This window comes from Dasypus novemcinctus, chromosome 9 (assembly GCF_030445035.2).
Source record: "Dasypus novemcinctus isolate mDasNov1 chromosome 9, mDasNov1.1.hap2, whole genome shotgun sequence".
NCBI lineage: Eukaryota > Metazoa > Chordata > Mammalia > Cingulata > Dasypodidae > Dasypus > Dasypus novemcinctus.
In genome coordinates this window covers 94,629,391-94,650,561 of record NC_080681.1, presented here as the reverse complement: position 1 = coordinate 94,650,561, position 21,171 = coordinate 94,629,391, and the positions used below count along the sequence as shown (strand labels likewise).

Below are 21,171 nucleotides of genomic sequence, written 5' to 3'. Positions count from 1 at the left end.
ATCCAACTTTATTTCCTATGATGTTCCAGCACTCACCTGATGCTCTAGGTGAACAGTTCACTCACACTTTCTATGTATAGCGTGCTTGTTCCCTCTCCCTTTTTTTTTTAAGGAGATACCAGCGATTGAACCAAGGACCTGGTACGTTGGAAGTAGGCACTCAACCACTTGAGCTACATCTGCTCCCTTCCTCTTTGTCTTTTTATTTACTCCAGAATATATTCCCTTTTTACTCTTACCATTCCATCAAGATGCCCTACTCTGCTTCTAAATCTTCCAGTCCTCATTGATCTCCTCTGAACTCTTTTTTTTTTTTAAAGATTTATTATTTACTTCTCTCCCCTCCGCCCCACCCCCGTTGTCTGCTCTCTGTGTCCATTCGCTGTGTGTTCTTCTGAGTCTGCTTGTATTCATGTCAGCGGCACCTGGAATCTGTGTCTCGTTTTTGTTGCATCATTTTGCTGTGTTAGCTCTCCGTGTGTGCGGCGCCATTCTTGGGCAGGCTGCACTTTCTCTCGCGCTGGGTGGCTCTCCTTACAGGGAGCACTCCTTGCGCATGGGGCTCCCCTACACGGGGGACACCCCTGGTGGCACTACACTCCTTGCGTACATCAGCACTGCGCATGGGCCAGCTCCACATGGGTCAAGGAGGCCTGGGGTTTGAACCGCAGACCTCCCATGTGGCAGGTGGATGCCCTATCCGTTCGTTGGGCCAAGTCCACTTTCCTCCTCAGAACTCTTGGCAGATAGTCTTCTATGGTTCAGAATCGTAACAACATCCTACAAAGAAAAATCTCCAAAATATAGGCTAATACTTATCTTTCTCTAATCCAACCGCAGTTAGATAATCTGTAACAGAACCTTAAAAAATATCCCCTACAATATTTATTCCTTTGACATTTCATTTGTATTGGTCTTCCTAATGAAAGAATGAAAAACTTATGGAGGGCAGGGACCATGTGTCTCCCAATTCTTCAGCAATTCCCACAGTGCTAAGCACTTTCATTTATTCACCTCTTGTTTAGGAGCATCTTCTTTGTGCCATATTGTTCTAGGTGCTGGGAGACAGGAGAGTGAGCGTGAGGAGATAGCTAAGCCCCTGTCCTATTGGAGCATATATTCTAGCAGATGGTATACAAAAGTAACATTTTGAACTAAATTTTAAGGCTTCAAAGGTGAACTTTACACATCTATTAAATCATCTTCTTTGATCCTTACAAACATCTCTGTGTACTAAATGAGGATTATAATCCCTTAAGTGACCATGCTAAAGTTTCAATTAGTGGCAGAGTTGGGATTCAAACTTCAGTCACCTGAGTTCTAGTCCTATTTAGACTTGTATGATTAAGACCACCTCTTCTTCCTGAAGCTTTTTATGATGATTGCTTAAGTGGATAGGAATTTGAACATTTATTTATGAAGGCTGGTATTTCTTGGCTTTTGTCAATCAGAAATGGCAAGGAACAAGATTAGGCAGAGCTATAGAGTTCTGCCTTGGCAATTATGCATCTTTTGGGAGGAATCTTATTTTAAACATTTGCAATCCAAATATGTGTCATCTATCCTGAATTTGATTGAAAAAAAAATTGGCCTCCATGGAGAAGGCAGAGAAAAGTTGCTAATGATGTAACTAAAGACACCGTAAAGAGGCTTTGAATTCACAGTGCTGTGCTCAGCAACAGTGGGGGCTTGGATACTGTGCTAGCTGAAAAGCAGGTGTTGTTAGGAAGACCCTCAGGCTAGGATTCAGAAGATTTGTGCTCAAAGCCTAGCCTTAGAAGGGAGGAAAAAAGGGGCCTTGAAGGGAGCCTTGAAGGGAGATTTGCCTTGAAGGGAGAAAAAAAGGGAGAGTTGGCAAAGGCCCTTATTTTTTTTTTTAAGGACCTTTATTAACCTACCATAATTTCTACTGTGTTTATAGTACTGGAATTTCAAAAATAAGACATGGTTCCTGCCCTACGGTGGTTAATTGCCTGTAGACTATGAAAGAGATGATATTAAACCTGTGCCTTTGTTGCTATAAGTACATGTATGTGGGAACACACTGGAAGAGCTTTTTGGGGGAGGTGATAACCTTAACTGAGACTTAAAGAACAATAGAAGTTCCAGGAAAGGGAGGGAGCAGATTAAGAGGTAAAAGCATACCAAACTGGAAAAGCTTCCTGGAGGAGATGACACCTTAACTGAGTCTTAAAAGACAGTAGGAGTTATGGGAACAGACTGAGAAGGGAAAGAACCAGTCTCAGAAGTGAGGGAAAGCATGGCTTGTTTTGGGAAATGCAAGTAGTTCTAGGTTGCTGTAGTGTGCCAAGGAAAGGAGAGGCTAGAGGAAAGACTGGAGGAGTGGTAGGAGATAAAGCAGGACTTTATTGAGACTTTTGTTTGGACTCTACCCTCTGGGGAGTGTTGAATAGAATTAAATAGAAGAGTATCATAATTATATTTGCATTTGAGAAGGATTACTTTGACTATAATCTGGAGAATGGATAAAGAGAGCCTATTACTAGAATTAGGGGAAACTACTACTTGGAGTACTCTAGTTAAGAGTTATGATGACCTAACTTTGATCAATTAGGATGAAGGCAAGAGGCATCTATTCAAGAGATATGGAAGCTAGAACCCTATGGATTTGGATGACTGGTTTGGTATGGGGGAGTAAGGAAGAAGATAATTTAGTTAAGGTTTATGGAGTCCATACTATTTTTCCAGAATTATGTCAAGCACTTTTACATGTATTTCCTCATTTATTCTCACTTCAGCCCTTTGGATTTTGTGGTTCCCCATTGCACAGATGAGGAAGCTGAGGCTCAGAGTTTGATAACTACCCATAGTCATAGAGCCAGTGAGTGTTGTCATTCAGACCCCCAATCTATCTGGCTTTTCTAAAGACCACGCTCTTAACCACTATACTGTATTGCTTAACAGTTTCCAGGTTACTAGCTTGATCAATCAGGTGATGATTGATCATTTTGGATCACTGAGACATACAGTAGGGATAAGTGTTGGGAGGGGCAATGTTAGGGAAGATGATGAGTTCTGTTTTAGACATTTAATTTTGTGGTGACTTTGGTACATACAGGTTGAGATGTCTAGGTGGTAGCTGGACATAAAATTCTGAGTCCTAGAAAAATGACCTGAGATGGATATGTTGATCTGAGAGTCATTAGTCTATAGGTAGTTGTGGCAGTACCTCCTGGCAGTTGGGCTTTGTGGTACTGCCACAATGGTAGTTGAAGGCTTAGGAGTGGATATGATCACTTGAAGAGTGTATGTGTGTGTTTAAAATAAAGAAGAGGTGTGTTTTTCAGTAGCTTCAGCAGTCTTTTTTCAAATAAATTTCAAATCTTATCCCACCCCATTCTCCCAAAAAAAATCAGGTACTGTTCTTCATTTGGTTAGTGGTAAAATGAGGTTACCTATAAATGAGACCCATTATTATCTTTTTTAATTTTGCCTAATGGTGGCAGCAAAACTTTAGATTGTTTAGTAGTGAAAGCCTACAAGTATGAAATAAATTTTGAAAAAAGGGAACCAAAATCCCATGAAGCTGTATTCTTAAGCATTTGAAATTCCTAAGTGTTCACCAAGCCTGGAAGCCTTTATTAAGGACACTTGTACTGCATCTCCAGGTTAACATTGGTCTCAATTTGTAGCATCCATTGTATAGGAAGGAACATGTTTTATAACAGAACTGGAGTGGTATCTATTAATGGAAAGTGACTTGGGAGTTTGTTGTAGTTGCTGCCTTTTCCCCTAGGATTTAGAATTTATGTGAGTCTGTCCCTGGCTTTCACTCAAAATGGAACAGGGCAGCAACTTGGACACTTGGGTGATGGTGGTACAACATAAATATTGGCTGTTTCTAATTTTCCCCATTTGTAAGCAGAGCAAAGACTTGGAGGCTTCTGCTACTTTTCCAGGCCAGAGAGTGGAAAGTTTTGAGTTGCATTCTGATTTTTTTTTTTCCTTCTTTGATTTTCTTTTAAACAACATTTTCTGACAAATCACTGAGCTCAGAGACCAGAGCTCATACACAGAGAAGAATGGTCAGGGATTATATTGTCTTCTTACTTTATCTTGTAAGCTGCCTATCTCTTCCACAGGGAGGACAATGTTGCGTTGAGATATCCTGGCATGTAGTTGTTATGGTCATTTTATACAGCTTCAAGGGAGTTAAGTTCATTCAGCTTCAGTTACCCGACCTAATTAATGCTTAGAGGAAATGGAATCTCTCCAAGTCAAGGCTTTGATTGAAATTTCACTGACTGATTTTTAAGAGATCACTTAGGGTCTTAAACACTTTACATTGGTGTGTACTGATAACATCTTACACTTCCTTATGTGTATTGTATGGGCAATTTTCAGAACGGTTGTTCCTCAGGAGTTGTGAAATGCTATACTTCAGATTCATTTACTTCATAAATATTTATTCAACATCTACTACATGCCAGGTTGTGTTCTAGATGATAGACGATAATAGGCAACAAGCTAGACAAGGTTACTTTTCTCTTGGAGCTTACTTTCTAGTGGTTGATAGTAGACACTGAATGATGAGCTAGTTCAAGTAAGTCCTTATGAGAGATCTCTAACAAGCTGCTCTGGATGTGTTCATTCTCCTTCTTCACTTACATGTCCAGATTCTACCTATCCTCAAATGGCTCAAATGGCAGCTTCTTCTTACTACCCTTATCTGATCCTTCTAGCTGAGATACTCTTGCCCCTGTGAAATCCCATGTCATTCTCTCTATAACTTTCTTATGCCACTTTTAAAAAACTTCTCTACTTGGTTTTATAGTTATTAGTGAACATAACAAGTCTCCCCTATTAGACTTTAAGTTATTGAGGGCAGAGTTAGCTATTCATCTTGGTTGGGATGTTCTACATGCAGGCAGTAGGAAGTTGTGAGGAAAAAAGCCATACACACTGAACTTAAGAGCCAGAAGACTTGAATTTGAGTACAGCTTTGTGACTGTAGGCAAATAATTTAACTTCACTGAAATTCAGTTTCCTAGCTCTAAGAGTGTAGTAATTATCCTTCCATTCCTGCAAAGTTGTTGGGAGGTTTGGAATGAGATAATGTATATGGCTATACTTTGTAAATTCTGAATTCCTATACAAGTATTTGGTGGTATCTTAGTAAATGCTAAATATTTGAATGAGTAAGCATTTACTTAGAGTGATTACCTTCTCATGGGCAGTTTCCTTGTTTAATGAGGTCTTTGTGAATTTGCAAATATGCTAGACTATTTTTCCATCTTATTTTATTATTAAATGATTCTGTTTCTTAGAATTAGCGTCCTCTTCTCCCCGTTCCCCCAGGAGTATTCTGTCTCTTCTCTATTAATGCTATGTAATAATAGGACAATAAGTGACATTTGATCTGTTTCAACAGGTGGTAACATTATGGCAGACATGCAAAATCTGGTAGAAAGATTAGAGAGGGCAGTGGGTCGTCTGGAGGCAGTATCCCAGGTCTCTGACATGCACCGTGGGTATGGAGACAGTAATCCAAAAGGTAAGCAATCCGTATTCCAGTAGAATACTTTGTTTTGGCTTTATTTGGCTTAGGATACTTTGTCTTGGCCTGAAACTTCTCTTGCAGTAAATTCTGTCCTTTGGAGCTAATTTCCTAACAACTGAATCTAGGAGATTCATCTTCTGTAATTTATATTGCTGTTATCAGATAAGGAAGTGACTTGTGCAGAAAGCTCTGTGGTTAAGTTATTTTAACACAAGAACTTCCTGCTTGTGTGATATTTCCTGTTCCTTCTTTAGCAAAATGACTCCAGTGTAAGTCAAGTGACAAGTTATATTAGAATTTCCCCTCTCAAATGATTGGCAAATTGGACATTTTGCATATGCATTGAATTATAGAATGTAAGAGTTAAAAGGAACGTTGAAGGATCATTTTGTCTTCATTTTATATATAAGAAAATTAAGCTGAGAGAGGAAAAGGGATTTAGGGCCACACAACCAGTTAGTGGTAGTATTGGGAACTTAGAACCCAGGTTTCCTGACTCATATTCCAGTATTCTGTCTCTATTATTTTGCCTCCCCACTTACAGGTGAAAGTGTGTTAAGAACCATCTTTTGGATGCATGACTGATTCTTTCTGGTGTGTCTGTCTTTGGCAGGAGCAGCTCCTTTTGTGGAAGCATTTGACTTGCTGCTTACCGGTCCTGTAGCAGAGTACCTGAAGATCAGTAAAGAGATTGGGGGAGATGTGCAGAAGCATGTAAGGATGTTTTGCCCTTTTTTCTCTTTTAAGGACTGGTGGCTTTCCTCAAATGACTCTTATTCGTGGTTTAAGAACCCTTTGTGAGGCTCCTGGCTCCTTTAATACCTGTATTGAGGGAGGCTCAGTTCAAGAACTGGAATGATTCCTGATATTTTTCTAGTCCCTGCTTTAATCACATATTCTTTGTGGGCTTCTTTTATACAAAAGCTTGCCTGGTACATAAAGTGTGGCTCTGTTCATCTCTGTGGTGAGGAACATGCTGCCAGTCTGATCCCAACATGTTATATAACCAAGCTTAGGATAGCTTATTCAAAAGAGTCATTATCATGGTTTAGCATTTATAAAATTATGCTTGATAGTTATTAGTTATGCTAATATGGGTTATTTTCACACTTAGCCCACAGCAAGAATACAAAGTAGGCAATGACGAGTGCCTCTCCACCCACCTCCTTTCATGTGCTGCCTCCCACATAGTCACCACCAGCTCCCCACACTCACATTACATTCTTTCTCTCACTTTGGAACTCAAAATCTTCCCCTAGTCTGTTGAGTGATCCTTTGTAAGCAGTAACCATGTTTAGGATCTTCCTCACCCTTCAGCAAGACTGATTGCTTGGCCTTCTGATGATCTATTTTGAACCTCTTATACACCATCTGTTGGAGTGATGTTATCTCTAGGGAGTGGGGCTGGTACTTGATAGGAGTGTGGGGCTTGCATTTTTATACCATTTCTATAGCATTTGAAAAATTTTTAAATAATCATGTCTGTATTTTAAATGCAATTCTAGAAAAAATAAATTTCCTTCTTTGAATTTTTATATTTTAATAGTGCTTTATAACATTATATTTCTTAAACTTTTGACCATGACCTTCAGTAAGAAATATATATTAAATTTGAAACTAAGATAGAAATTTCACAAAACATTGCTTCTGCTACTTGTACTATACTTTTATTTGTTTACAGTTTTTTTTTTATTTATTTGGAAATAATTTCAAGCTGATGTACTGTACTCTTTAATTTGTTTTATTTCACTTAATGAAGTGCTGGTTATAGCTTACAAAATTGATTTAATTACTAATAGCTATAACCTAAAGTAATAAATACCTTAAGGATTTTAGGCATAAATTTAGTCCTGTACCTTCTACTCTCAGTTTTTGAGAAAAGGGTTTTTTTTTGGGATGTAAAGTAGGAGAGATTTCATATCCTACTGCATATGCAGTTACTAACTTGACTTCACCTAAGGCTAACCCTGATTATCTTCATTTCCAGCTCTGGCTATGTATCCCCAATTAATTCCAACAGGAACAGTGGTATATGTAATTCAGTGATCAGTTTCTGAAAGCTGAGGAAAAACAACACAAAGAGCCAGGGTTGCTTCCAGTATATATGGAAGTGGAGGTTTCAATTTATTCTTATTGTTGATAGGTGATTCTTCCCTTTTCCGGCAGGCGGAGATGGTCCACACAGGTCTCAAGTTGAAGCGAGCTCTCTTGGTTACAGCTTCTCAGTGCCAGCAACCAGCAGGTGTAAGTTCACTGCTAGTTGGTTTTGTTTTAATTTAATGCCACAGCAAGATGAGAAGGTCCTGCTAAGTTATCTCAACATGCTTAATTAGACCTACTAGTTTCATGGTAATGTGCATCCATACCAAGTCGCAAAGGTAAAATCAGACTTAACAGCACCATTGTGGGAATGTGCCATTGAGTATTTACTGGTCTACCCTTGCTTTTTTTCTGTCACATTGCTTAGAACTGTAGTTGTTCCTGGGACTTTGCTATTTCTCTCAATAGACAGCCTCATTTAGCCTCTTGATACTTTGGCTGAGTCCAAATTCATCATATTGTCCCCTAAGCCCTTTGGGTCATAGAGAGGTTGCTCTCTTGCTATTACTGTGGATGGGCTTTACTTATTTATTTTTTAAAAGATTTATTTTATTTATTTCTCTCCCCTCCTTCCCCCCCCCCCCCCCATGGTCTGCTCTCTTTGTCCACTCGCTGTATGTTCTTCTGTGTCTGCTTGCACCCTTGGTGGTACCGGGAAACTGTGTCTCTTTTTTGTTGCGTCATCTTGCTGCATTAGCTCTCCATGTGTGCGGTGCCACTCTCCTGGGCAGGCTGCGCTTTTTTCACATGGGGCGGCTCTCCTTGCAGGGCACACTCCTTGCACGTTGTGCACCCCCATGCAGGGGCGCCCCTGCGTGGCACAGCACTCCTTGCAGGTGGCAGCTCTGTGTGTGGGCCATTCACCACACGGGTCAGGAGGCCCTGGATATTGAACCCTGGTTCCTCCCATATGGTAGGTGGACGCTCTATCAGTTGAGCCATGTCAGCTTCCCATGGATGGGCTTTAGTCATGCTGCTGTGGAGATACTAAAAATCCAGAAATACTGCTTCTCTTTTCATCCTTCACTGGTTGGAGGAGCTCCCTTTACTTTTACTCCTACCTCAGAATTTTATGCTACCAAGGTGTGAAAAGTCGAATTAGAGAATTATATTTTTCTCAGAGACAAAATTATTAGTTTTGCTTTGTTTGCATCTGGCTAGAGAGGCGTAATAAAACAAGTCTTTATGCTAATGCTATATTAAAACCTCTGGACCCTTGGCATGCCTACATAATGTAAAAATAGTTTAAGATAATGCTAAATATATCACTTATTGTTAATCTGTGCTGAATGATTAAAGAGTTTTTACTAAGCCATTTCTTCAAACCCACACTTTCTGCAGCAAAGCAGGCAGTTGAGACGCAATTATATTTCCCTTGCTGCTTAAGACCAGGAGTTGGCAGACTACAACCTGCAAGCCAAATATGACGTGCTACCTGTTTTTGTAAATAAAGTTTTATTGGAAGGCAACTATGCCGATTTGTTTACTTACTGCCTATTGCTACTTTATGCACTACAACAGCAGAGTTGAGTAGTTACAGCAGAGACCATATGGCCTGCAAAGTCTGAAATATTTACTGTCTGGTCCTTTATAGTAAAAGTTTGCTAGCTCCTGCTTTAGATTGTTTTTTGTTTAGATTTGAGAATTGAGGTGTTCAGAAAATTGAATGAAGATACACACATTTTTATTTTTAACTTTTAATTTTGAAATACTTTCAGACTTACAGGAAAGTTAGAAAAATAATACAAACTCCATACAGAGAACTCCAATATACCTCTACTCTACCCCTTCACAGACTAAGAACCACCAATTTTAACATTTTGCCACACTTGCCATATCGTTCTATCAGTCTATCAATCTGTATCTCTTTCTGTTATCAGTCCATTTTCTGAACACTTGAGGGATATGTTGTATACATCATGCTTCTTGAACACTTAAATGTTATGTACAATTCCTAAGAAAAAGTTTATTCACTTATGTAACTACCTAAGTGCAGTTACCAAGTTCAAGAAATGCATATTGATATAAAGCATGCAGTCTATATTCCAGCTTTTCCATATATCTCAGTAATGTCCCTTTGAACCTTTTTCCTTTCTTGCTTGATATTATCCAAGATCATATATTGCATTTAATTGTCATTGTCTCTTTAGTTGGTCATTTTTTTCAAAATTTAATTGTGGGAACATATATATAAAATAAAGGTTCCCATTTCAATCACTCCACCCCAAGCATACCATTCAGTGGTATTAATCACATTCACAATATTGTAATACCTTCACCACCTTCCATTATTAAAAAACTTTCCTGTCTCCCCAAACAGAAACCCTATACCCATTAAGCATTAACTCTCCATTCACCCTGTATTCAAGCCTCTCACAACCATTACTCTTAATTTCTGTGTCTATGAGCTTGCATATTCTCCAATATGTTCTTTATAGTTACTATGGGGCTTCAATTTAGAGCATTCTACATCTATAACAGTCTGTTTGATTTTATACCAACTTCGATATTATAATACAAACTTATACCCCTCTGTCCCTGCCACCTTTATGTAGTTCTAGTCACAGATTACATGTTTTTACATTATGAGGCCAGAACCCTTATTTATCATTACATTCTATGCATTTGCCTTTTAGAAGATAAATGGTAAAAAAGAAGGTAAAAAGTGGAGTTACAAAATAAAATACAGTAGCATTGACAGCTATATTTACTCTTGGTGTTACCTTCAGTGGAGATCTTAACCTGAATTTTTCCTGCATCTTTTCTTAGAATAAGCTTTCTGAATTGTTGGCACCCATCTCAGAGCAGATCCAAGAAGTGATAACCTTTCGGGAGAAGAACCGAGGCAGCAAGTTGTTCAATCATCTGTCAGCTGTCAGTGAAAGCATCCAGGCCCTGGGTTGGGTGGCTATGGTGAGCAGTGCAGTTTCCAGGGAATGAAAGGGGTGGAATGGAAGAGGTAAGAAGATCTGGCTAGAGGCCTAGAGAAGCTGTTGGTCACTGGCAGTTTGTCTTTTTCTAGGCTCCCAAACCTGGCCCATATGTGAAAGAAATGAATGATGCTGCCATGTTTTATACAAATCGAGTCCTCAAGGAGTACAAAGATGTGTAAGTCCAGCTTTTCTTTAAGGGGTAAAGGATAATAAGCAAGCTGGTTACTTGCTGGAGTAGAGCTTTGGGATTAAGTCTGCCTGTGGCTGCTGTGTTGGTTCTCTTTATTTCAGGGCTTCTTTCTGGAAAGCTTGCTAAACATTGACTCATAGAAGGTGCATTTGCAAACAGGAAGAATTTCTGCTTCTGCTTTTTCTCTGTGGTTTGATAAAGGCCCTTTTCATTTTCTTATCTGTTTCCCTCCAGGTTTAGGAGAGTTTGCAGGAGGTAGTATGGACTTAATTTTAATTTGTCCATTTATGCAAGATTTTGCTCCTTATTAAGGATTTTTAACTGAACAAGTGACAAAGGATTCAGTGGAATTTACTAGGAAATTAACCTCACCATTCACGCAGTCAGATATAGTGTGAGTAAGGCTGTCTGGCCAATAACAGTTATCAAGTATGGGGAGTCACTATATATCTAACCATCTATGCCCATCAGTCCTGACTTCTCCACTGCTAGTTTTGAGCTGCATGACTGCCAGGTCAGCTATATCTTGGATTCATAGCTACCCAAACCTTTCCTTTCTTACATGCATCATTGCTCAGCCAGTATCTGTTGAGTAACTACTGTGTGTGAGGAACAAGCCTTCATATGTGTGTTGTGTCCCAGAACACCAGGCACTTCCTTGATCCTTCCAGCTATCTGAAGAATTAAGCATTGCAATGTTTTGATTATATCCCATCAGTTTACAGTTAAGGAAGCTGGGTTTTCAGCAAAATAACCTAAAAATCTTCCAGCTAATATATATAGAAGATAGGGGCTTTGAATCAAACATTGTGCTGTGTCCTTTCTAAATTTCTTGCTGATTATTGCCTCCTAAAGGGAATTTCCCCCCCCTAGGGAGCATATAAGAATAAGGCAGTTGAGTTTCTTGGAACCTTAGAGTTCCACAGAGATGCTTAAGAGTTCTCACCACTATGACTTCATGCCATTTGTCTTTTATAAGATAGTTTTATATATTAGATTCTGTACAAGATGTACTCTGGGGGAAAAAAACAGTTCTATTTAAAAAAAAAGTTTGAGAAACACTGCTGTGAGAGTTGGAAATATAATCCAATGTCCCTATCTTAATGGAGTTTGGTCTAATTAGAGTAATAGAACATATAGGCTGTAAAAAAACAAAAGCTCAGTGACCATAGAAAAGCTGCCTTTAAGCTGAGCCTAAGAAATGCCTCAGGCAGTAGGATGTGAACTCATTAAAAGGAGGGATTCTGGCGCCATTATGGTAATATACCCTGACTGCCTGTAACAAGTTCTTTAATTCTCCCAGGGATAAGAAGCATGTGGACTGGGTCAAAGCTTACTTGAGTATATGGACAGAGCTACAGGCTTACATTAAAGAGTATCATACCACTGGACTGGTCTGGAGCAAAACGGTTAGTGAGAACTTCCTTTCTTCCTCCCTTTATCTCTTCAGGACATAGGTCCAAGAAGGAATGCCATAGTCTTTTCAATGAAGGGTAGAAAGAAAAGGAGGAGAAGGAAAGGGAGAGAAATAGGAGAGAGTAAAGAAAGCAAGAGCAGAAGAGAAGGAATATTTAATTCTATTCATTTGCAATAATCATGGGTCAGGGACAGTGACTGGTGCTGGAGGGGAGGCATAGAGGAATGAGTTATACTCTCCCAGCCCTCAAGGAGCTAAATAAAGAGATACAAAACCAAAAAGCTAAATGTGATAATAAAGATACAGGTTTTAGAGTATGAGGAGGAAGAAGAGTATTCTTACTGCGAGAGATTGTACTTGGAAGACGTACTCTGCTCTGAGACTTGATAAAAGTATTGAACAGGGAGAAGTGGGAGAAATGGGGGTATTAGCATAAGGCACAGCTTAAACAGTAAATGATGAGATTGGTCATCTCTGGCTTCAATAAGGGGAGATGGTTTGAGATTTTTAGGAGAAAAGGCTAGAAAGGCAGGCTAATATTTTGGACTTTATAGTAGGTGATAAGTAACTATTGTAGGTATTTGAGCAAAAGAGTTAGAATGATCAGATTTGTCCTTAAAAGAATCTTAATGTATGGGTCAGGGATAAGGGCTCATGCTCAGTCTGTGGAAGTGGTCATGGTGCAAGGTGTTGGTACAAAAGGATTTGTAGGAGATATAACCAATATTATAGAAAGATTTAATAAAGAGGTTAAGGGAGTTAGAAGACTCAGAATAGATTGGAGAGTCAAGCTTGGGTGGTAAATTCGCTGAAATAGGGTTGATTTTACAGGTAGGGGAGTAGACAAAACATGATGAAATCAGCTTAGGACTATCAAGTCTGAAGTACTGGTGCAAACTAAGGGAGATTTCAGATTTTTAGAAATGTGGGTTTAGAGCTGGAATTAGATAGAGGCCAAAGAATAAATATGAAGGTTGAGAGATGGAATTAAGAGTTGGGTCTTTGAGAATGAGTAAAAAGGAATAAACCCAAGTTGGGTGTGGATAGGGAGCATGGGTACCCCATGTATCTGGACACATGGTAGGGCCCTACTAAGAATGGTATAGAGGGAAACGAAGAGGATGACTGTGCTATGTGCACTTATTATTCCAGGGCCCTGTGGCAAAAGAACTGAGTGGATTGCCATCTGAACCCTCTGCTGGATCGGGTCCTCCTCCTCCCCCACCAGGACCTCCCCCCCCACCAGTCCCCACCAGTTCAGGCTCAGATGACACTGCTTCACGCTCAGCACTATTTGCCCAGATTAATCAGGGGGAGAGCATCACACATGGTAAGTGAATTCTTTGGCAGGAAGAGTTGGTATAGCAAATTGTTTGGGCTAGACCTTACCAATCAGAGCTCCATTTAGTTTATAAACCAGAACCCTCGCACCCTGGCCTGTGTTCTGGAGAATTCATTTGGAGTGTAATGTTCCTTTAAGTTGCCCAGAGGGTGAGCAGAACTGTTTTAAATGGAAATTGGCAATGGTTGATTACAGTTGGGGGAAGACCTTTGCCTCTTGGAAGAGTGACTTAACATTAAGTGACATATGTAGAGTACCCTATTGGTGCAAAGGCATGGTACTGGCAGTTTTTACCAGAGTTTTTCCATGTTAACACAGTGGTCTCATTGGGAAGTCATGTGGTTGGAACCAGGTGAGAGGTATTAGCTTCCCCAGAAGATTATACCAGTCACACAAAAATTTGCATAAGAATTACTCAATATTCCTATAGAAAAAGTAGACAACCTTATACACTGCCGGTGGCCATCTAAATTGTACAACCCTCTTGGAATTCCAGGTCAAGAATTCCACTTTTTACCTACTTCTATAAATTTACCCTTAAAAAATATCTAAAGTACAGAACAAATTTTATATGTAACATTATTTATTATAATAGCTAAAAATGGTGTAATATCCTAAATGTCTAACAGTAAGGGAATAATTAGCTATGGTTATGTCCTCTTGGTAGAATATTATACAGCCATTAAATTATTTTCTACAATGAACCATGTAGTGTTTAAGAAAACAGAATGAACCAAAACTAGTATTTAAACTCCAACCACAAAAAGTGGTGGGGCTGGGAAACGGACTTGGCCCAGTGGTTAGGGCGTCCGTCTACCACATGGGAGGTCCGCGGTTCAAACCCCGGGCCTCCTTGACCCATGTGGAGTTGGCCCATGTGCAGTGCTGATGCGCGCAACGAGTGCCTGTGCCACGCAGGGGTGTCCCCCCCATAGGGGAGCCCCACGTGCAAGTAGTGCACCCCATAAGGAGAGCCACCCAGCGCGAAAGAAAGTGCAGCCTGCCTAAGAATGGCGCCACCCACACAGAGAGCTGACACAACAAGATGACTCAACAAAAAGAGACATAGATTCCCATGCCGCTGACAACAACAGAAGTGGACAAAGAAACAAGATGCAGCAAATAGACACAGATAACACAACCGGGGTGGGGTGGGGGAGGGGAGAGAAATAAATAAATCTTAAAAAAAAAAAAAAGTGGTGGGGCTAAAATGTTGCTCCGTTTTGGTCATAGTTAGCATAGACTGGGCCATGTTCAGGAGCAAGGTATGTGTGTGCCTGCTAAGGGAGATGATGAAAATGTTTTCCCTTTAAAACATAAATTTTTAGAAACTATGCAATAATGTGAGAAAATTTTATTAATTGATGAAAGAAGTGAAATTTGTTAAACTGTATGGTTACAGAAAAATAAAGGACTGAATAGAAAAAATATTGGAAGAATTTCAAATGCCAAGACTGATTATGTGTGGGGTTAGTGTCAGTGTGGATGAGGGTTTTTTTGTTTTAAAAATTTTCTCTAGTAGCACATATTAGTTTTTGTCTTCTCTTAAAACTACATACATTTTTAAAAAACATAACATTTAACATAAAATTTGCTATTTTAACCATTTTTTGGTGTTGAATTCAGTGGCATTAATTTACTTTTACAATGTTGTGCTACCAAAACCACCATTCATTTCCAAAACGTTTTCATTACCCCAAACAGCAACTCTTTACTCAAATTAAGCAATACCTGCACCTCACCCCCGCAAGCCCTCATAAACTTTAATCTACTTTGCTCTGAATATGCTTATTCTTGATATTTCATATAAGTAGAATCATATAGTATTTGTCTTTTTGTGTGTCTTATTTCACTTAACATAATGCTTTCAAGGTTCATCCATGTTGTACCAAGTATCAGAACTTCATTCCTTTTTATGGCTGAATATTTCATTGTATGGATATACCACATTTTGTTTATCCATTCATCCACTGATGGACACTTGGGTTGTTTCCACCTTTTGGCAATTGTGAATACTGCTGCTATGAACATGGGTGTATGAGTGTGTCTTGGAGTCCCTGCTTTCAGTTCTTTGAGTTACACACCTACGAGTGGTATTGCAGAGTCATATGATAATTCTGTGTTTTAACTTTCTGAGGAACTGCCAAACTTATCCATAGCTGCTGCACCATTTTACCACCAGCAATGCATGAAAGTTCAAATTTATCCACATCCTTACCAACACTTATTTTCCATTTAAAAAAATATATTTTAATAAAAATTGGCCATTCCTAGAAACACCTCCTGCATATCTATCAATAAAAGAGAACCATAACAAAATAAAAAATTTATGATATGGCTAATCAAGTCATTGGCCCAATTTTTAATTGGTTTGTATTTTCGTTCTTGAGTTGTAGGACTTTTTATTTATTTATTTTTTATTCCCCCCCGCCCCCTATTGACTGCTCTCGGTGTCCATTCGCTGTGTGTTCTTCTGCGTTAGCTTGCATTCTTGTTAGCAGCACCAGGGATCTGTGTCTTTCTTGCATCATCTTGCTGCATCAGTTCTCTGTGTGGCGCCACTCCTGGGCAGGCTGTGCTTTTTTCACATGGGGTGGCTCTCCTTGAGGGGGACACTCCTTGCATGCATCAGCGCTGCGCATGGGCCAGCTCACCACACAGGTCAGGAGGCTGCCCTGGGTTTGAACCCTGGATCTCCTATGTGGTAGGTGGACACTCTTATCAGTTGAGCTAAATACGCTTCCCTGTAGGACTTCTTTTTATATTCTGGATATTAAATCCTTACAGGGTAAATGATTTCCAGTTATTTTCTTCCATTCTGTAGGTTATCTTCTCCTTTCTTGATAAATATTCTTTGATGCAAAAAAATGGTTAATTTTGATTGTTTATTTTGTTCTTTTGCTTTTGTGTCATATGTAAGAATACATACATTTTTTGTTTGAGTATATTTTTGCTGTATTTCTAGGTCTTTTCTTTGTGTGCATTTAAATGTTTTGCCTGCCCCAAATATATACCCAGATGTTCCGTGCTTTACTTTAAAAATGGAAACATATAATTTAACCTTGGGGGAGAAGAGAAATTATAAAAGTGCTTCTTCAAAACTATGTGGGAGAATCTCTCAAAGGCACTGGTTTTGGCTTCGAATTTTTTAAAGTTCAGTTTAACTTCTGATAGTAGAAGTTAGTTATTGTCTCAGCCCAGAGCCCCTGGTGTGAAGAACAGGAATCAGGCGTTTTTGTTCTTACAGCTCTGAAACATGTATCTGATGACATGAAGACTCACAAGAACCCTTCCCTGAAGTCTCAGAGTGGTCCAGTACGCAGTGGCCCCAAACCATTTTCTGCACCTAAACCAGGAGTAAGTCCCTCCCCCAAAGCAGCTGCAAAGAAAGAGCCAGCTCTACTTGAACTGGAAGGCAAGAAGTGGAGAGTGGTAAGTTAAAAATACTGGGACTGGAAAACAAGGGGTGGGCACCAGAGATTTAAACAGGGAGCATGGATAAATGAGTGCGGGATTCTTAGATGGCAAGAAAAAAAGTTGAGGACTTCAGTTTTTGAGGTGGTTATGTCCTTGATGAGATTCCTGAAAGGGATATCTCTCTAACAGGAAAATCAGGAGAATGTTTCTAACCTGGTGATTGACGATACGGAGCTGAAACAGGTGGCTTACATATACAAGTGTGTCAACACAACATTACAAATCAAGGGCAAAATTAACTCCATTACAGTAGGTGAGTCCTTGTTGTTGGCCTAGGCCACGTTGGTCCTAGAGCCTGAGTGGACCCTCTGTAAAGATTCTTAAATATATTACTTTCCTTGAAGTTAAACCTGTTGACCTCCTTTTTCTTTTTCTAGATAACTGTAAGAAACTTGGTCTGGTGTTTGACGACGTGGTGGGCATTGTGGAGATAATCAATAGTAGGGATGTCAAAGTTCAGGTAACTTAATATCCTGTCTTCTTTTAGTCCCTGAGGAATTAATTGAAAGAGATACAGCAGATCCACAGGTGTTGCTGGGAATCAGATTCTACAAAATCTGTAAGGTGATACGTTTTAGATGTGGTAGAAGAGTAGGTTCTATAGTGAGCTCCTCCCAGCATCCATCCCAGCCTGCCCTTAGCATCCATTGTTGTGCACCTGTGAACTTTTCATGTAGTTGCTGAATCATGTGAAGAGTGAAAGCCTTTTCCATAATTTACAGTTGTTCCCTTCAACTGCTGGGACTCAGCATTATTGGTTTTTCTCTGCAGGTAATGGGTAAAGTGCCAACCATTTCCATCAACAAAACAGATGGCTGCCACACTTATCTGAGCAAGAATTCCCTGGATTGTGAGATAGTCAGTGCCAAATCTTCCGAGATGAATGTCCTAATTCCTACAGAAGGTGGTGACTTTGTAAGTTTCTTCATCTCTTTAGTTATATGATGTCAAAACAGAAGGGACAGATTTCTTGCATTGGAGAAAGCTATTTGATAGACATTATGCACTACTGAGAAGATAAAATGCATCAGTGCACACATCAAGCACACAAAATCATCAGGCAGCCCCAGGTAATGGAGCTCCACAGGAGGGTGATTTCTGCCTTTCTTAAATTGAGCAGATACTCAGGGTAGCAAGAGTAGAAATGAGTCACAGCATCCCATTGAGCTGGTGTTGTAATGCCATACACATTCTCCTTTTCATAGGTTTAACAGTCTGTCCAAGGTCAGTGACTAGTAGAACTAATAGATTCAGTTCTGCATTCGTCTGCCTTTGTTCTTTTGCCTTTGCTCTCGTGTCAGTGGTAGGAGAGGTGGTAATCCAAGATGTGGCACTGTCATTTACATAGCCTGGTTTTCTCAGATGGGTTCTGTTCTATCTCTTACTACATCCAACCCTGCTCTCAGAGTTAAGTGGATGCAAGCATTGGGAAAAAAGTGAGATTTGACCCCATGTCATTGTCTAGCTCAGATTTTGAAGCCTCTTGTCTCTTTATTTGCAGAATGAGTTCCCAGTCCCTGAGCAGTTCAAGACCCTATGGAACGGGCGGAAGTTGGTCACCACAGTGACAGAAATTGCTGGATAAGCGAAGTGCCACTGGGTTCTTTGCCCTCTCCCTTCACATCATGGGATAAATCTGTATTAAGACGGTTCTTTTCTAGATTTCCTCTACCTTTCTGCTCTTAAACTGCTTCTCTGCTGAGAAGCACAGCTACCTGCCTTCACTGAAATATACCTCAGGCTAAGATTTGGGGTGGGATAGCAGGTCAGTTGATCATCTGCAAGAAGGTATAGCTTTTCTATATCAGCTTAACCACACCACCAGTCTATTCTTTTGGAACTGCAGACCAGGATTAGTGGGTTTTAGTTTTCAGCTTTCAGGGCTTACTCTATCAACAATTTTTTGGGAAGAATAAAATAATCCCCAGAAAATAACAGATAAGAATGTTCACACAAGTTAATCATTTTTCTAACAAAGACCACGAGGATAGCAACTGGTACGATTCCAGTTGGTTCTTCTAACCAAACTAATTTTTCACTGTTGACAAGTGAGACAAGGGTTGCACTGGACCAAAGGCTGAGGCTTGGCCATCTAGCATTCCAAACAAAATTGTTTCTTATACGCATTCCTTTTATTTTGCATTCCATACTGGGTCTGCTTGAACCATGAGATAGTAGGTTCTCCTATACCAGCTGCTGTAGTGTAGCAAAGTAAAGGAGTTTTTGACCCATTATTTCTCTGGGATCTCTGCCTAGCACCTTCTTACAGAGATAAATTAAAAAAGACAAGGGAGTTGGGGGTGGGAAGGAAAAACAACACACCATTCCAAGGAATCTGGCATTCCTTCCTTCTTCCATGCTAGGTGCCTGCCATCCATTTTTACTGCCTTCTTTTTCCTGTCATGCTCAACAGCTTATGGCTTCTGTCCAGATACCTAAACAAAAGACCAAAACCTCCACTGCAGAATGGTTTTAGGTCTCTGTTTATGGCAGAACCTTGCATAGCATTGCTAATTTAAATTTCAGTTTTTCCCTCTAGGACAAACACTTACCAAAATATGCAACTTTTTTGGGAGAGAGATTGTCCTGTGACTTCTACCCATTTCCTGAGGCCTGTGGAAATAATCCTTTATGTACTTTAAAGTTATACAGAAAATAAAGTTAATACCAAACTTGCTTAGTTATTTAACTATTTACAGAGTAAAAATATTGAAAAATGACATCAGAGATAAGAAACTATTCTTTATTTTAGGCAACTTGATAAAATTAAACTTTTCACATCCTCCCATCTCTTGCTCTTAATCCTCATCTTTTAGTAGAAGAATAAGGCTTCATAGGGGGAAAGAAAAAAATCATGAAGAGTAAAACAGTACTAACAAGGTACTTTCATCAAAGACTTCCATCAAAGCATAGCTAATCATTGTCCCAGATGCATTCTGCAGAAGAGTCTTCTTAAAATTGTTTATGGGAATGAAGAAGGGATTCAGATATCCATGTTCCAGTGGTTGTGGGAAATGGTAGATTAAGGTTAGTTTTCTTTAAAGTAACAGGAATTCTTAGAGTCCTCAATATTCTCATGTGGGTTGGTCTCTTAAGAGGAGGAATATGCAGCACTTCCCAAGCTTATTGTGGAAATATTCCTTCAATTCACGAAGCGTATCAGAAACAATTTGGAGTATACCAGTAAATGTGATTTTGGGGGATAGAAGTTAGAAAGCCTGTTCTCTTCACATGTTTCCTACCATTATTTGCTAAAGGTAGCAATAAAGTGATCCTAGAATCCGGACCACTAGTCATATTAAGAAACCAAGGATGAAATGGAAAGAACCAACCATCTTCATTTTTCACTTCACTCGATCATTTTTCTTCACCTCACTGTCTAAGCTATCTTCCTTTAAACAACCCAGTTTGGTGCTGCTTTCCTACCTGCCAAATCAAAATGAGTGCTACAGAGTTAAGATGGTGGGCGAGTAGAATTTGCCTAGTAATTGTTAAGACACCACAAAAGGCAACATACTTGAGGAGAGCAACTTTAGGAAATTTTGCAGAAACATTCATTATCCAAATCAGAGGACTTTTCCAAGCAATGGTTAAATCTCCATCCGTGAAACTGAGAAAGCATTTATGTAACTCAGGACTGCGTACTGGGTTTTTCTCTTGGTTTGAAATGTGGCTAGACTTTTACTGGGGCCCCCAGAGAAGGTGTTTGCCCTTAACATCTACCTACCTTTAGTTTGTTCATTCTCCTCTGGGCTTGGGCACAGTTCTGACACTGATCTGAAACAGACTGCCTTCCTAAAGCAGCCTGACCACATCAAAGGGTGGTAAAATAATCTCCATGGTTATTAACTATTTAAACTTGCATTCAATACCATATGGTGATAAAGATGAGGCGCAAAGGATAAGATTCAGATCTTCGATCTTTCTGAGCAGGGAATGTTAGATAATGACAGGAGAGGATTAGTTGCAAGCTAGATCTGAGCTCAGGCTTGGGCATCAAGGGGACTATTCCCCATGTGGTTTCGAAGTGCTGGGGCCACCTGAGCGCTGATGTAAACTGCAAGGGTTTCACTCAAGGAAAGGGATGATGTGGGCATCAAACCATTCTTCAGACAGTTGAAGATGGTCCCCTTCTGTAGCCAGGAAAACTAGCTTCCCTGCTTTGTCCATTTCTTTTAGCCCCAGGCGGTC

The 21,171-nt window shown here is 39.7% G+C and overlaps 2 protein-coding genes across 6 annotated transcripts in view; one reads left to right on the top strand and one right to left on the bottom strand.

The window, feature by feature from the left end:
• Nucleotides 1-19,768, top strand: part of CAP1 (cyclase associated actin cytoskeleton regulatory protein 1) — a 27,292-nt gene extending 7,524 nt beyond the window's left edge. For all 5 annotated transcript variants that reach the window (XM_004450629.5, XM_004450630.5, XM_058303819.2 and 2 more), the window contains 12 exons: nt 5,393-5,515; nt 6,135-6,235; nt 7,688-7,765; nt 10,391-10,534; nt 10,644-10,729; nt 12,048-12,153; nt 13,314-13,491; nt 16,751-16,935; nt 17,110-17,233; nt 17,358-17,440; nt 17,752-17,895; nt 18,482-19,768. In XM_004450629.5, the coding sequence (XP_004450686.1) occupies nt 5,404-5,515; nt 6,135-6,235; nt 7,688-7,765; nt 10,391-10,534; nt 10,644-10,729; nt 12,048-12,153; nt 13,314-13,491; nt 16,751-16,935; nt 17,110-17,233; nt 17,358-17,440; nt 17,752-17,895; nt 18,482-18,565 (1,425 nt within the window). In that variant the 5' untranslated portion in view covers nt 5,393-5,403 and the 3' untranslated portion in view covers nt 18,566-19,768. The remainder of the gene's footprint in view (nt 1-5,392; nt 5,516-6,134; nt 6,236-7,687; nt 7,766-10,390; nt 10,535-10,643; nt 10,730-12,047; nt 12,154-13,313; nt 13,492-16,750; nt 16,936-17,109; nt 17,234-17,357; nt 17,441-17,751; nt 17,896-18,481) is intronic.
• The window catches only part of PPT1 (palmitoyl-protein thioesterase 1), a 54,303-nt gene continuing 52,834 nt past the window's right edge, over nt 19,703-21,171 (bottom strand). Inside the window, exon 9 of the mRNA XM_004450628.3 lies at nt 19,703-21,171. Coding sequence (XP_004450685.1) covers nt 21,049-21,171 — 123 coding nt within the window. The 3' untranslated portion in view covers nt 19,703-21,048.